Source organism: Procambarus clarkii, chromosome 4 (genome assembly GCF_040958095.1).
Source record: "Procambarus clarkii isolate CNS0578487 chromosome 4, FALCON_Pclarkii_2.0, whole genome shotgun sequence".
In the NCBI taxonomy this organism is placed as follows: domain Eukaryota; kingdom Metazoa; phylum Arthropoda; class Malacostraca; order Decapoda; family Cambaridae; genus Procambarus; species Procambarus clarkii.
In genome coordinates, this window is record NC_091153.1 from 34,609,888 (window position 1) to 34,620,831 (window position 10,944).

At 43.5% G+C, this 10,944-nt stretch overlaps 1 protein-coding gene across 1 annotated transcript; it reads right to left on the reverse strand.

Moving 5' to 3' along the window:
• Positions 1 to 8,243: 8,243 nt before the first annotated feature.
• On the reverse strand, positions 8,244 to 10,481 carry LOC123749271 (mucin-22-like). The gene is made up of 2 exons (XM_045731385.2): positions 9,663 to 10,481; positions 8,244 to 9,458 (listed from the first exon to the last, which is right to left on the reverse strand). Exons 1-2 carry the CDS (start codon positions 10,479 to 10,481, stop codon positions 8,244 to 8,246), a joined length of 2,034 nt encoding a protein of 677 aa, XP_045587341.2.
• Positions 10,482 to 10,944: the final 463 nt, after the last annotated feature.

The following is a 10,944-nucleotide window of genomic DNA, read 5'->3' on the forward strand; positions in this document are numbered from 1 at the left end:
TCTTTGCGCAGCTGTGCTTCTCGCTCTTGTTCTTCTTTGCGCAGCTGTGCTTCTCGCTCTTGTTCTTCTTTGCGCAGCTGTGCTTCTTCTCTACTCAGCTGCGCTTCTGCTTCTCGCTCTTCTTTGCGCTGCTGTGCTTCTTCTCTCCTCAGCTGCGCTTCTGCTTCTCGCTCTTCCTTGCGCTGCTGTGCTTCTCGCTCTTCTTTGCGCTGTTGTGCCTCTCGCTCTTTGCGCTGCTGTGCCTCCAGCTGCAACTTCATTATTTCCAGCTTAATGCTGTGCCTGCTGCCGCTGGATCCCCTGCTGCTTCCACCAATACTCAGGTGCTCACCCTCACTGGCAGGTGTTTGGGGCCGTTCCTCCCCAAAAGCTTCGTCTCGAGCCTTGAGCTGAGCCATTATCTCTAGTCTTCTTTCACCAACTCTGGCAGATTTCAGCTTTATTCCAAAATGATTCGCTATAGCCTGTAACTGTGCCTTGGTGCACTCTTCCAGCACCTGTTCGTCTCTAGAGTCAATAAACCTCGTCACTTTATCATCCTCCATCTTGTGCTACGAGTGATAACCTGCGCCTGATCTCTAACACCACTGCCAAGTACCACCACTGCAACCTTTACTTCGATCTATATCCTGGCAAGGTCGCCAATGTTGGGGTTTCACCTCTCTATTATTCTCTACCCTTACTCTGGGGTGAGCAATAGTTATGCTCAAGGTAACTCACCGTAGCCCTGCGGGTCTTCCCTCGATCCTCACGGCGCCACTGCACGCCAGGAGAGTCTCCCAGTCAATCTTAACGGCCTCTTATTAAGAAAGAGTGAGAACACGACTCGATCACATCGACTGTCGTGTGCCCTCCCCAACAATTGGGCTCTATAGCTAATCACAAGGTCGCCAACTGGTGTTTTTAGGTGGCCAGTAACACCATCAGTGGACTGGTGTATTCAGTGGTAGCCTTGGCAAGGTCACACTCAAAGATCAGGAATCAGGCAGGTACTTATTGTTATCACTCTATGTTTACCAGTATAATATAGCCACAAGATCAATGGAGGGGATGATAAAAACACAAAGAGAGTTTTGTATTTTACTTAAAATGTATGAAAGATGTCACAAGGCCACACAATAATCGATAAATCAACTGATCCTGACTCGGCCGGTAATTCCCACGGATATTATGCGATCACTAGAGGGCAACACCCTCCCCTCCTCATCAAGTGTCAAGAACAGCTGATCGCAATGGCCTCTCCGCGCGAACTTGGCTTGTTTTCTAGATTCACGCGCGCTGTTTCTTTAAACTTTCCAATATTACTAGAAACTCGCACACTCGATATTGGCACAAATAAACCGTATTACTCAGTTACACTGTACTCAGGCTCAAACAGTCTTTTCTACAATCAATGCTATAATGATTCACTGTAATGGCTTTACATTGTTCTTCACTCAACCATATATTATGAAATATTAACACTGGAGTTTTCAATACTTTCTCTCGTGGGCGATAACGCAATAATTCACTGTACTCACAAATGATTATTCACTGAATGAACATAGACATATATATGGTATATAAATCAATCATCAATACATGGAAAATAAATAGTTTCTGGGCACATAGCCTAACCTCCAAATACTGGCATAATCTCATATATATTTTACCACTATATGTTCATATCAAAATCTATAGAAAGATATACACAACACAGTAAATTTATCACTGGTTCCTGGTGCCTGTACACACCAATAATCAACATGAATATTACAAGTACTCTTGATAGTACTGTCTAGCACACTGGTGCCTTACCGTGACATGGGTGAGACTTGCTCACGACATATAAAATCCTCAGGCTAGAAAATATAGCCAAATAACATAGCTAACTAAAGGGGAATGGGGAGGGAACTAGAACCACCTACTTCACCCTATCCTCCGATGAGAGTTGAGATGTAGCTCCTGGTCCTCGTGTCGGGAACGCCCCCACACTACACGTCGTCGTGTCCTACCAGAGCCTCTCGTCGTCCCACCGTTTAGCGCGTCGTCTCCGTGCCTCCTCACTGCAGGTCCGTCCTCCTTCTTGACTTCCTGAAGGTTGGAGTCGGTCTCCTGGCCGTCGTCTTCTCCCAGCAACGGCTGTCGCCTACGTCTCAGCTACAGTCGTCCGGTTTCCCCAAATAGTCCTCTCTTCCTCAGCTACCCAGTGGCTCTGTCTGCCACTACGCTGTCACGAACTGGTGAATTGCCACAGACGTCACGTACGTCACTGCACGGCTTCACTGCTACTGGCACAGTACCTGACTGGAGCACTTGTTGCTCAAATAACCGTCAATTCCCTCTTCTGGTTCAACACATGACTTAGGGAAGACTTCTCAGAGTACTGGCGGACTTCAGGTGACGCATAAATCCACGGGAGCGAGGTACAACTGTCCTACTGACAAGACCATCCGTCGCACGTCCGACCTCTATGACGTGTCGTGTCTGACTCCTGGCGCCAGCTCGGCGCGCTGGCCGGACCCCCTTCCTTCGTGATGTCACTTTCGCCACGGGAGGTTTTCATTGGCTCCCGGTGCCACACTGCTGTCGGTGACCAATCCGGTACCACTGACGTCACACGGTTTTGGCGGGAGATCAGGGAGGTAAGCGCCATCTTGGCTCCCTAAAGGGCCTAAACCACAGGCCAAAATATTACTATTTCACAAATTTCTCGGCTCTCCGAGAACACTTCACTCTCTCCCATGTATCAAATAGTAGCCTGCAACGTAGAGAACGCTTGGGAAAAGTAGACATGACTCTTACTGCAGGCGTGGGAGAATTATAAGGGGGGGAACTCCGTCACAATATATATATATATATGTTGTACCTAGTAGCCAGAACGTCGTACTCGGCCTATTATGCAAGGCCCGATTTGCATAATAAGCCAAGTTTTCATGAAATAATTGTTTTTCGACTACCTAACCTAACCTAACCTAACTTTTTCGGCTACCTAACCTAACCTAAGCTGTAAAGATAGGTTAGGTTAGGTTAGGTAGGGTTGGTTACGTTCGGTCATATATTTACGTCAATTTTAACTCCATTAAAAACAAATTTACCTCATACGTAATGAAATGGGTAGCTTTATCATTTCATAAGAAAAAAATTAGAGAAAATATATTAATTCAGGAAAACTTGGCTCATTAGGCAAATCGGGCCTTGCATAGTAGGCTGAGAAGTGCGTTCTGGCTACTAGGTACGACATACATATATATATATATATATATATATATATATATATATATATATATATATATATATATATATATATATATATATATATATATATATATATATATATATATATTGGTGTATACTGGCAGCAGGTTTTCTTTCAAACATGTTTCATTGAATATGACCGCATATTCTGTATTTATTATTTTCTGGTTTAGGGCTTCTATCCCTCTAACTATTTTCTTAGCATCAGGGCTTAATTGAAATAGGAGTTCTCCAAAACTCATTTTCGTACTTTTAAGGTGAAGAAAAGAAGTGATTTACTATAGAGTGTATTACACTTATTTGTATAATTTGCACGACGTTTCGAACCTCCATGGTTCATTCTCAAGTGAACAGATCTTACAATACTAGTTGATTTTATACCCGCATTAGGTCAGGTGATAATACAATGAAGGTGAAAACACGGGGGGATACATAAGGGATAAACATAGGGGCTGCAGAAGGCTTATTGGCCCATACGAGGCATCTCCTATCTAAACACAAAGATTAATCCAGTGTAATTGGCCTGTTATGTTGGACATTGTCTTCTGTGTTGGCATCGATATGTTCTTGTCTTGTCCTTACTCTCATGGTGGGTAGAGTAAATAGTTCCGTGATTTGGGTGTTCATGGTAGGTCGCTCTATTCTTATGTGAATTGCCTCAAGAATTTGTAATCTTCTTGAATCTTGGGTTTTGTCTATTATGCAAGTATTTTTGTTCAACATTTCTCTTGTTAGAGTAATGTCATGGGCTTGTCTCATGTGATTCCTAGGGGCACCAGATTGAAGATGGCATGTCAAACGCCTCGTCAGCTTGGTCGACGTCATACCTATGTACTTACATTGAAGGTTACATCCTTCGTGGGGGCAAGTGTACATGTATACAACGCTTGACTGCTGTAGAGGGTTCTCCGTCGGCTTCGGGCTGTTTTTGATAAGGAGTTCGGAAGTCTTCTTGGTTTTGTAGAATATTATCAGGTTTATGTTTTGGTTAGGAGTAGTGCTTTTTACTCCTTTACGGATTATTTCTTTCATTATTCTTTCCTCTTTTATATGTTCACTGTGCATGGTTGATTTGTAATACAATTTTATTGGGGGTGTTGTGGTTTCTGTTCTAGGTTCTGAATTATACCAACGGTCCAAGTGTCTTCTTATAGCAGCGTTTATTTCCGCGTTGCTATATCCGTTGTTCACCAATACCTGAGTTACTCTTTCAAACTCTCTACTCACGTTGCTCCATTCAGAGCAGTGGGTAAGCGCTCGACGAATATAAGCATTGAGAACACTGGCTTTGTATCTTTGGGGGCACTCACTTCTACCGTTCAGGCATAATCCTATGTTGCTGGGCTTGGTATATACGTTGGTGCTTAAAGAGGTTCCTGTTTTTGTTATTAGTACATCCAAGAATGGCAGACTGTTATTTTCACTATTTTCATGTGTAAATCGGAGTACTGACTCTCTCTCTAGGTGTCTTTTTAGGTCAATTAGTTCATCTGAGTCTTTTACTATTACGAATATGTCATCTACATAACGGCAGTATACAGTTGGTTTTTGTCTGCTACTGAAGACCCTATCTTCGATGGTTCCCATATAAAAATTAGCAAATAAAACTCCTAAGGGGGAGCCCATTGCTACTCCGTCTATTTGTAAATACATGTCTCCTTGTGGACTGATGAAAGGGGCTTCCTTTGTACATGCTTCGAGAAGACTTTTCAAGTCTTCTTGAAAATATATATATATATATATATATATATATATATATATATATATATATGTATATGTATATGTATATGTATATGTATATATATATATATATATATATATATATATATATATATATATATATATATATATATATATATATACATATATATATATGTATGTATATGTATATGTATATATATATATATATATATATATATATATATATATATATATATATATATATATATATATATATATATATATATATATATATGTTGTACCTAGTAGCCAGAACGCACTTCTGAGCCTACTATGCAAGGCCCGATTTGCCTAATAAGCCAAGTTTTCCTGAATTAATATATTTTCTCTAATTTTTTTCTTATGAAATGATAAAGCTACCCATTTCATTATGTATGAGGTCAATTTTTTGTTATTGGAATTAATATTAACGTAGATATATGACCGAACCTAACCAACCCTACCTAACCTAACCTAACCTATCTCTATAGGTTAGGTTCGGTTAGGTAGCCGAAAAAGTTAGGTTAGGTTAGGTTAGGTAGGTTAGGTAGTCGAAAAACAATTATTTCATGAAAACTTGGCTTATTACGCAAATCGGGCCTTGCATAGTAGGCTGAGAAGTGCGTTCTGGCTACTAGGTACGACATACATATATATATATATATATATATATATATATATATATATATATATATATATATATATATATATATATATATATATATGTGTGTGTGTGTGTGTGTGTGTGTGTGTGCCTTACGGACCCGAGCCCAGCGTCCGAGCACGGAACAGTGACGACCGCGCCATCTGTGGGTCAGCTCCCGAAACCCCCTCCAAATGGACGACGCTATCTAGTGAGGACAGTATATACCGGCCACAGGGGCTGGTTTTCCGTCCTGATCAGCTCATAACATAGCCGCTGCTGACCTCTGGTGAGGTGGAGCTTAGACAGCAACGCCATCTATGGAGAGGATAGGTGGATGTTTGTGTCTAAGCCGGTAAGTGAGGTGCCCTAGAGTGTAACCAGTACTGATGACGTGTCTGATTACAGAGTCGACCTGGGATTGCTGTAGTGGACGTTGGATTAGTCTACTCAAGGCAGCCGTAGTACCTCCACATGTTTGCTGCAGAAGCTGTGAGTCACCCCCTGGATGAACACTGTTGTGTTAGCCTGCCTGTGACGTGGCAGTTGAGGAATTGTCGTACCCGGGGCTGACTGGTGGAGAAGACTAGCCACTGGGGTGTTGTGGTGAGGAGAGTGATCTGTGGAATCACACGAGGCTCCTGCCTAGGGCTCACAACCCTAGTATCGGTCGTGGAGTGGCCTATGCAGCGTAGCTGATTGGAACCTGCCAGCTACAGACTGGATTTGTGGTTGAAGGCCTCCACGACGGTGCACCCAGTGGGACTGTGATTTGGCTGGCCTGTGGCCGGGGTAGACTCGCCTAGAGAATCTACGGATTCGTCGTGAGGCCACGAGAAGGGAACCAGGGCCCTTCATCTTGAGCACCGTGGAACACTCCGCGTCTTCATAGGAAGACCATATTGTACATTATAGTGTTTATACCCCCCCGTGTGATAGTTTATATATTTATTTATTGGTGATGGTAATTATATATATTAAGTTTAGTGAATTTGTATCCCTTCCCCTTTTAATTTACTTGCGTTACGGAACACACCCCTTGAAAGCCACTACTAGCTTGGGGCCAGATACCCAAACTCTAATAACAGAGAAAGAACCCCGTTGCGACCCAATAGGGCCGTAACAATATATAGCTAGGTTTGACTTGCTAGCCAAAACTTCCTATGGTGGTTGATAGTATTAACTAATTTGTTAACCACATGAGACCTGGACTCACTAATTCTACTTTGTACATGAATTATTAGTAGAATGTTAGAAATAAATTTAATGGTGTTTAGGCTATGAGATGAGGCAGTCTGCTGACAGCCAAAATGAATGAGAATATTTATATAGCTTAATGTACTGCACTCAATTAGTGTTAGTAATGATTAATAGGGTTAGAGATGGCATAAATTCTCAACTATCTAGGTTCAAGGGACTAGACTTTGTCTACGAAACGTTGTATATTTAAATATTTTATGTTATTTATCTGGTTTTAATGACCATAAATTTATGTGGGAAATTCTAACTCTCAATATTAATAATAATCATATAAACTGAATACTAAGATAACTCCGAACGACCACCTCCTTTTATATAAAAAGAAGGAAAATAAAATAATATGAAATGACCAAAACAACCAGTGGTCTATGGACCTAGATTAAATCAGTAGAATATTAAGAGCATTAAATGAACTACAGTCTACTCTTTAATTAATTGTAACTAAACACATAAATCTGGGGGTTACATACTGAGAGACAAATATATCCCTAATATTACTTCAAGGCTGGTTCTACGCTGAAGTAAGTAAATAGTTGGAAAATGAATGAGAATAAATTTGTCTAATTACACATTGAAATATTATGTACATGCATAAGAAATGAATAGCACATCTCTAAGTAATAATACTAGAAATAAATTAATTAAGAATGTGACTAAAGTATCTATGAAAAATTAGTATGAGGGCATAGCTGTAAAGAAGACTTCACAACGTTCATTTCACAGCTGAAATACTTGTAGATGTAATCTCGTTGCCATGGTTATTGTTGAGAACACAGGGCAATGGAAACCGTATGGAGGGGAAGATTATCTCGGCTTGTCCTTACAATCCACACTAGACTAAACACCAAAATTTAAAAAAATGCCAAGGCTGGTAAATTATTCCACTATTCATAAGAAAAGGTGGGGACATAAATATGAGGAAAACTATCGTTGTTTTTGTTGTCTTCTTGCTATATGACGACGAGCAACCTACACGTTAATTTATGTATGCACACAAAAAAACTAACGTAGGAACTATTATACTTATTACACTCGCCAATAACGTGTCTGCTTATTGTAGGAGTAGTTGATGGTCCCTGACGCTCGCTGATGCAGGAGGTAGGATTACGGGATAAATATAAACTCATAGACATGAGAATTAAAAGGAGTATTGTTTGCTTGACCACGTTGTTCTCTCAGTAATGGCGTCCACATTACAAACCTGTGAGTGCGCGTGGCACAGTGACGCCCTCCTACTTCCCCTTGGCTCAGATACGCATGCGTTGAACACTTCAAAGTTATCTAGAGCTTAAATTTTTTATTTACTGGTAATTAATTAGGGAAGTAAGGAACCATGACAAGTACTGATGTCATGGATTAATATATTAAATTATATTACTTCTTCTCACAAGGCAGAGGCCGTGGGTGTTGTTGCTGTACCATCAAAGGCTGTGGGTGTTGTTGCTGTACCATCAAAGGCCGTGGGTGTTGTTGCTGTACCATCAAAGGCCCTGGGTGTTGTTGCTGTACCATCAAAGGCCGTGGGTGTTGTTGCTGTACCATCAAAGGCTGTGGGTGTTGTTGCTGTACCATCAAAGGCCGTGGGTGTTGTTGCTGTACCATCAAAGGCCGTGGGGTTTGTTGCTGTACCATCAAAGGCTGTGGGTGTTGTTGCTGTACCATCAAAGGCTGTGGGTGTTGTTGCTGTACCATCAAAGGCCGTGGGTGTTGTTGCTGTACCATCAAAGGCCGTGGGTGTTGTTGCTGTACCATCAAAGGCCGTGGGTGTTGTTGCTGTACCATCAGAGGCCGTGGGTGTTGTTGCTGTACCATCAGAGGCCGTGGGTGTTGTTGCTGTACCATCAAAGGCTGTGGGTGTTGTTGCTGTACCATCAAAGGCCGTGGGTGTTGTTGCTGTACCATCAAAGGCCGTGGGTGTTGTTGCTGTACCATCAAAGGCCGTGGGGGTTGTTGCTGTACCATCAGAGGCCGTGGGTGTTGTTGCTGTACCATCAAAGGCTGTGGGTGTTGTTGCTGTACCATAAAAGGCCGTGGGTGTTGTTGCTGTACCATCAAAGGCCGTGGGTGTTGTTGCTGTACCATCAAAGGCCGTGGGTGTTGTTGCTGTACCATCAGAGGCCGTGGGTGTTGTTGCTGTACCATCAGAGGCCGTGGGTGTTGTTGCTGTACCATCAAAGGCTGTGGGTGTTGTTGCTGTACCATCAAAGGCCGTGGGTGTTGTTGCTGTACCATCAAAGGCCGTGGGTGTTGTTGCTGTACCATCAAAGGCCGTGGGGGTTGTTGCTGTACCATCAGAGGCCGTGGGTGTTGTTGCTGTACCATCAAAGGCCGTGGGTGTTGTTGCTGTACCATCAAAGGCCGTGGGGGTTGTTGCTGTACCATCAAAGGCTGTGGGTATTGTTGCTGTACCATCAAAGGCCGTGGGTGTTGTTGCTGTACCATCAAAGGCCGTGGGTGTTGTTGCTGTACCATCAAAGGCTGTGGGTGTTGTTGCTGTACCATCAAAGGCCGTGGGTATTGTTGCACTACCATCAGAGGCCGTGGGTATTGTTGCACTACCATCAGAGGCCGTGGGTGTTATTGGAAAAACAACAGAGTCCTAGGGTGTTTTGCAATAACATCAGAGGCCGTTGATGTTTTTGCACTTCAATCAGAGGCTATGGGTGTGGTTGCAGTACCATTAGAGGCCGTGGATGATGTTGCATTACCGTCAGAGGATGTGCGTGTTGTTGCAGTGACATCAGAGGAAGTTGGTTATGGTTGCAATAACATTAAAGGCCGTGGGTGTTGTTAAAGTACCAACAGAGGCCGTGGGTGTTGTTGCAGTACCATCAGAGGCCGTGGGTGTTGTTGCAGTACCATCAGAGGCCGTGGGTGTTGTTGCAGTACCATCAGAGGCCGTGGGTGTTGTTGCAGTACCATCAGAGGCCGTGGGTGTTGTTGCACTACCATCAGAGGCCGTGAGTGTTGTTGCACTACCATCAGAGGCCGTGGGTGTTGTTGCAGTACCATCAGAGGCCGTGGGTGTTGTTGCAGTACCATCAGAGGCCGTGGGTATTGTTGCAGTACCATCAGAGGCCGTGGGTGTTGTTGTAGTACCATCAGAGGCCGTGGGTGTTGTTGCAGTACCATCAGAGGCCGTGGGTGTTGTTGCAGTACCATCAGAGGCCGTGGGTGTTGTTGCAGTACCATCAGAGGCCGTGGGTGTTGTTGCAGTACCATCAGAGGCCGTGGGTATTGTTGCAGTACCATCAGAGACCGTGGGTGTTGTTGCACTACCATCAGAGACCGTGGGTGTTGTTGCAGTACCATCAGAGGCCGTGGGTGTTGTTGCAGTACCATCAGAGGCCGTGGGTATTGTTGCAGTACCATCAGAGACCGTGGGTGTTGTTGCACTATCATCAAAGGCCGTGGGTATTGTTGCACTACCATCAGAGACCGTGGGTGTTGTTGCACTATCATCAAAGGCCGAGGATGTTGTGGCACTGTCGGTCGCCTGACAGCTGGGTGGACAGCGCTTCGGATTCGTTTTACTGAAGTTCCTGGTTCGATCCCCGGTGGAGGTGGAGACATATGGGCAAACTGTTTCTCGCACTTTGATGCCCCTGTTGTGGGGCATCATGATGCCCCTGTCTAACTCCCAGGTACCTATTTACTGACAGGTAACAGGGGCATCAAAGTGCGAGAAACAGTTTGCCCATATGTCTCCACCTGTTTAAGGGTATCTATTATGTTTAGTATATCACCTATGCACGTAGTTAATAAGTCAATATTGACTTTACGAATTTGCGAGAACGGGTTGCACCAAAGGCTGTGGGCATTGTAGCACTATAATCAGATGCCACGGGTGTTGTTACACTACCACCAGAGGCCGTGGGTGTTGTTGCACTACCACAAGAGGCCGTAGGTGTTGTTACACTACCACAAGATGCCACGGGTGTTGTTACACTGCCACAAGAGGCTGTGAATATTGCTGCACAACCATCAGAGGCCATGGGTGTTGTTGCTCTACCATCAGAGGCTGTGGGTGTTGTTGCACTAACATCAGAGGTTGTGGGTGTTGTTGCACTAACATCAGAGGCTGT

What these genes read in the sequence shown, in the direction of transcription:
- LOC123749271 (XM_045731385.2), bottom strand. Translation starts at nt 10,481, where the DNA reads ATGATGCCCCACAACAGGGGCATCAAAGTGCGAGAAACAGTTTGCCCA. An exon ending in CAACAACACCCACGGCCTCT is followed by an intron (nt 9,459 to 9,662) that starts GTTGGTACTTTA and finishes AAAACACCCTAG; the next exon opens with GACTCTGTTGTTTTTCCAAT.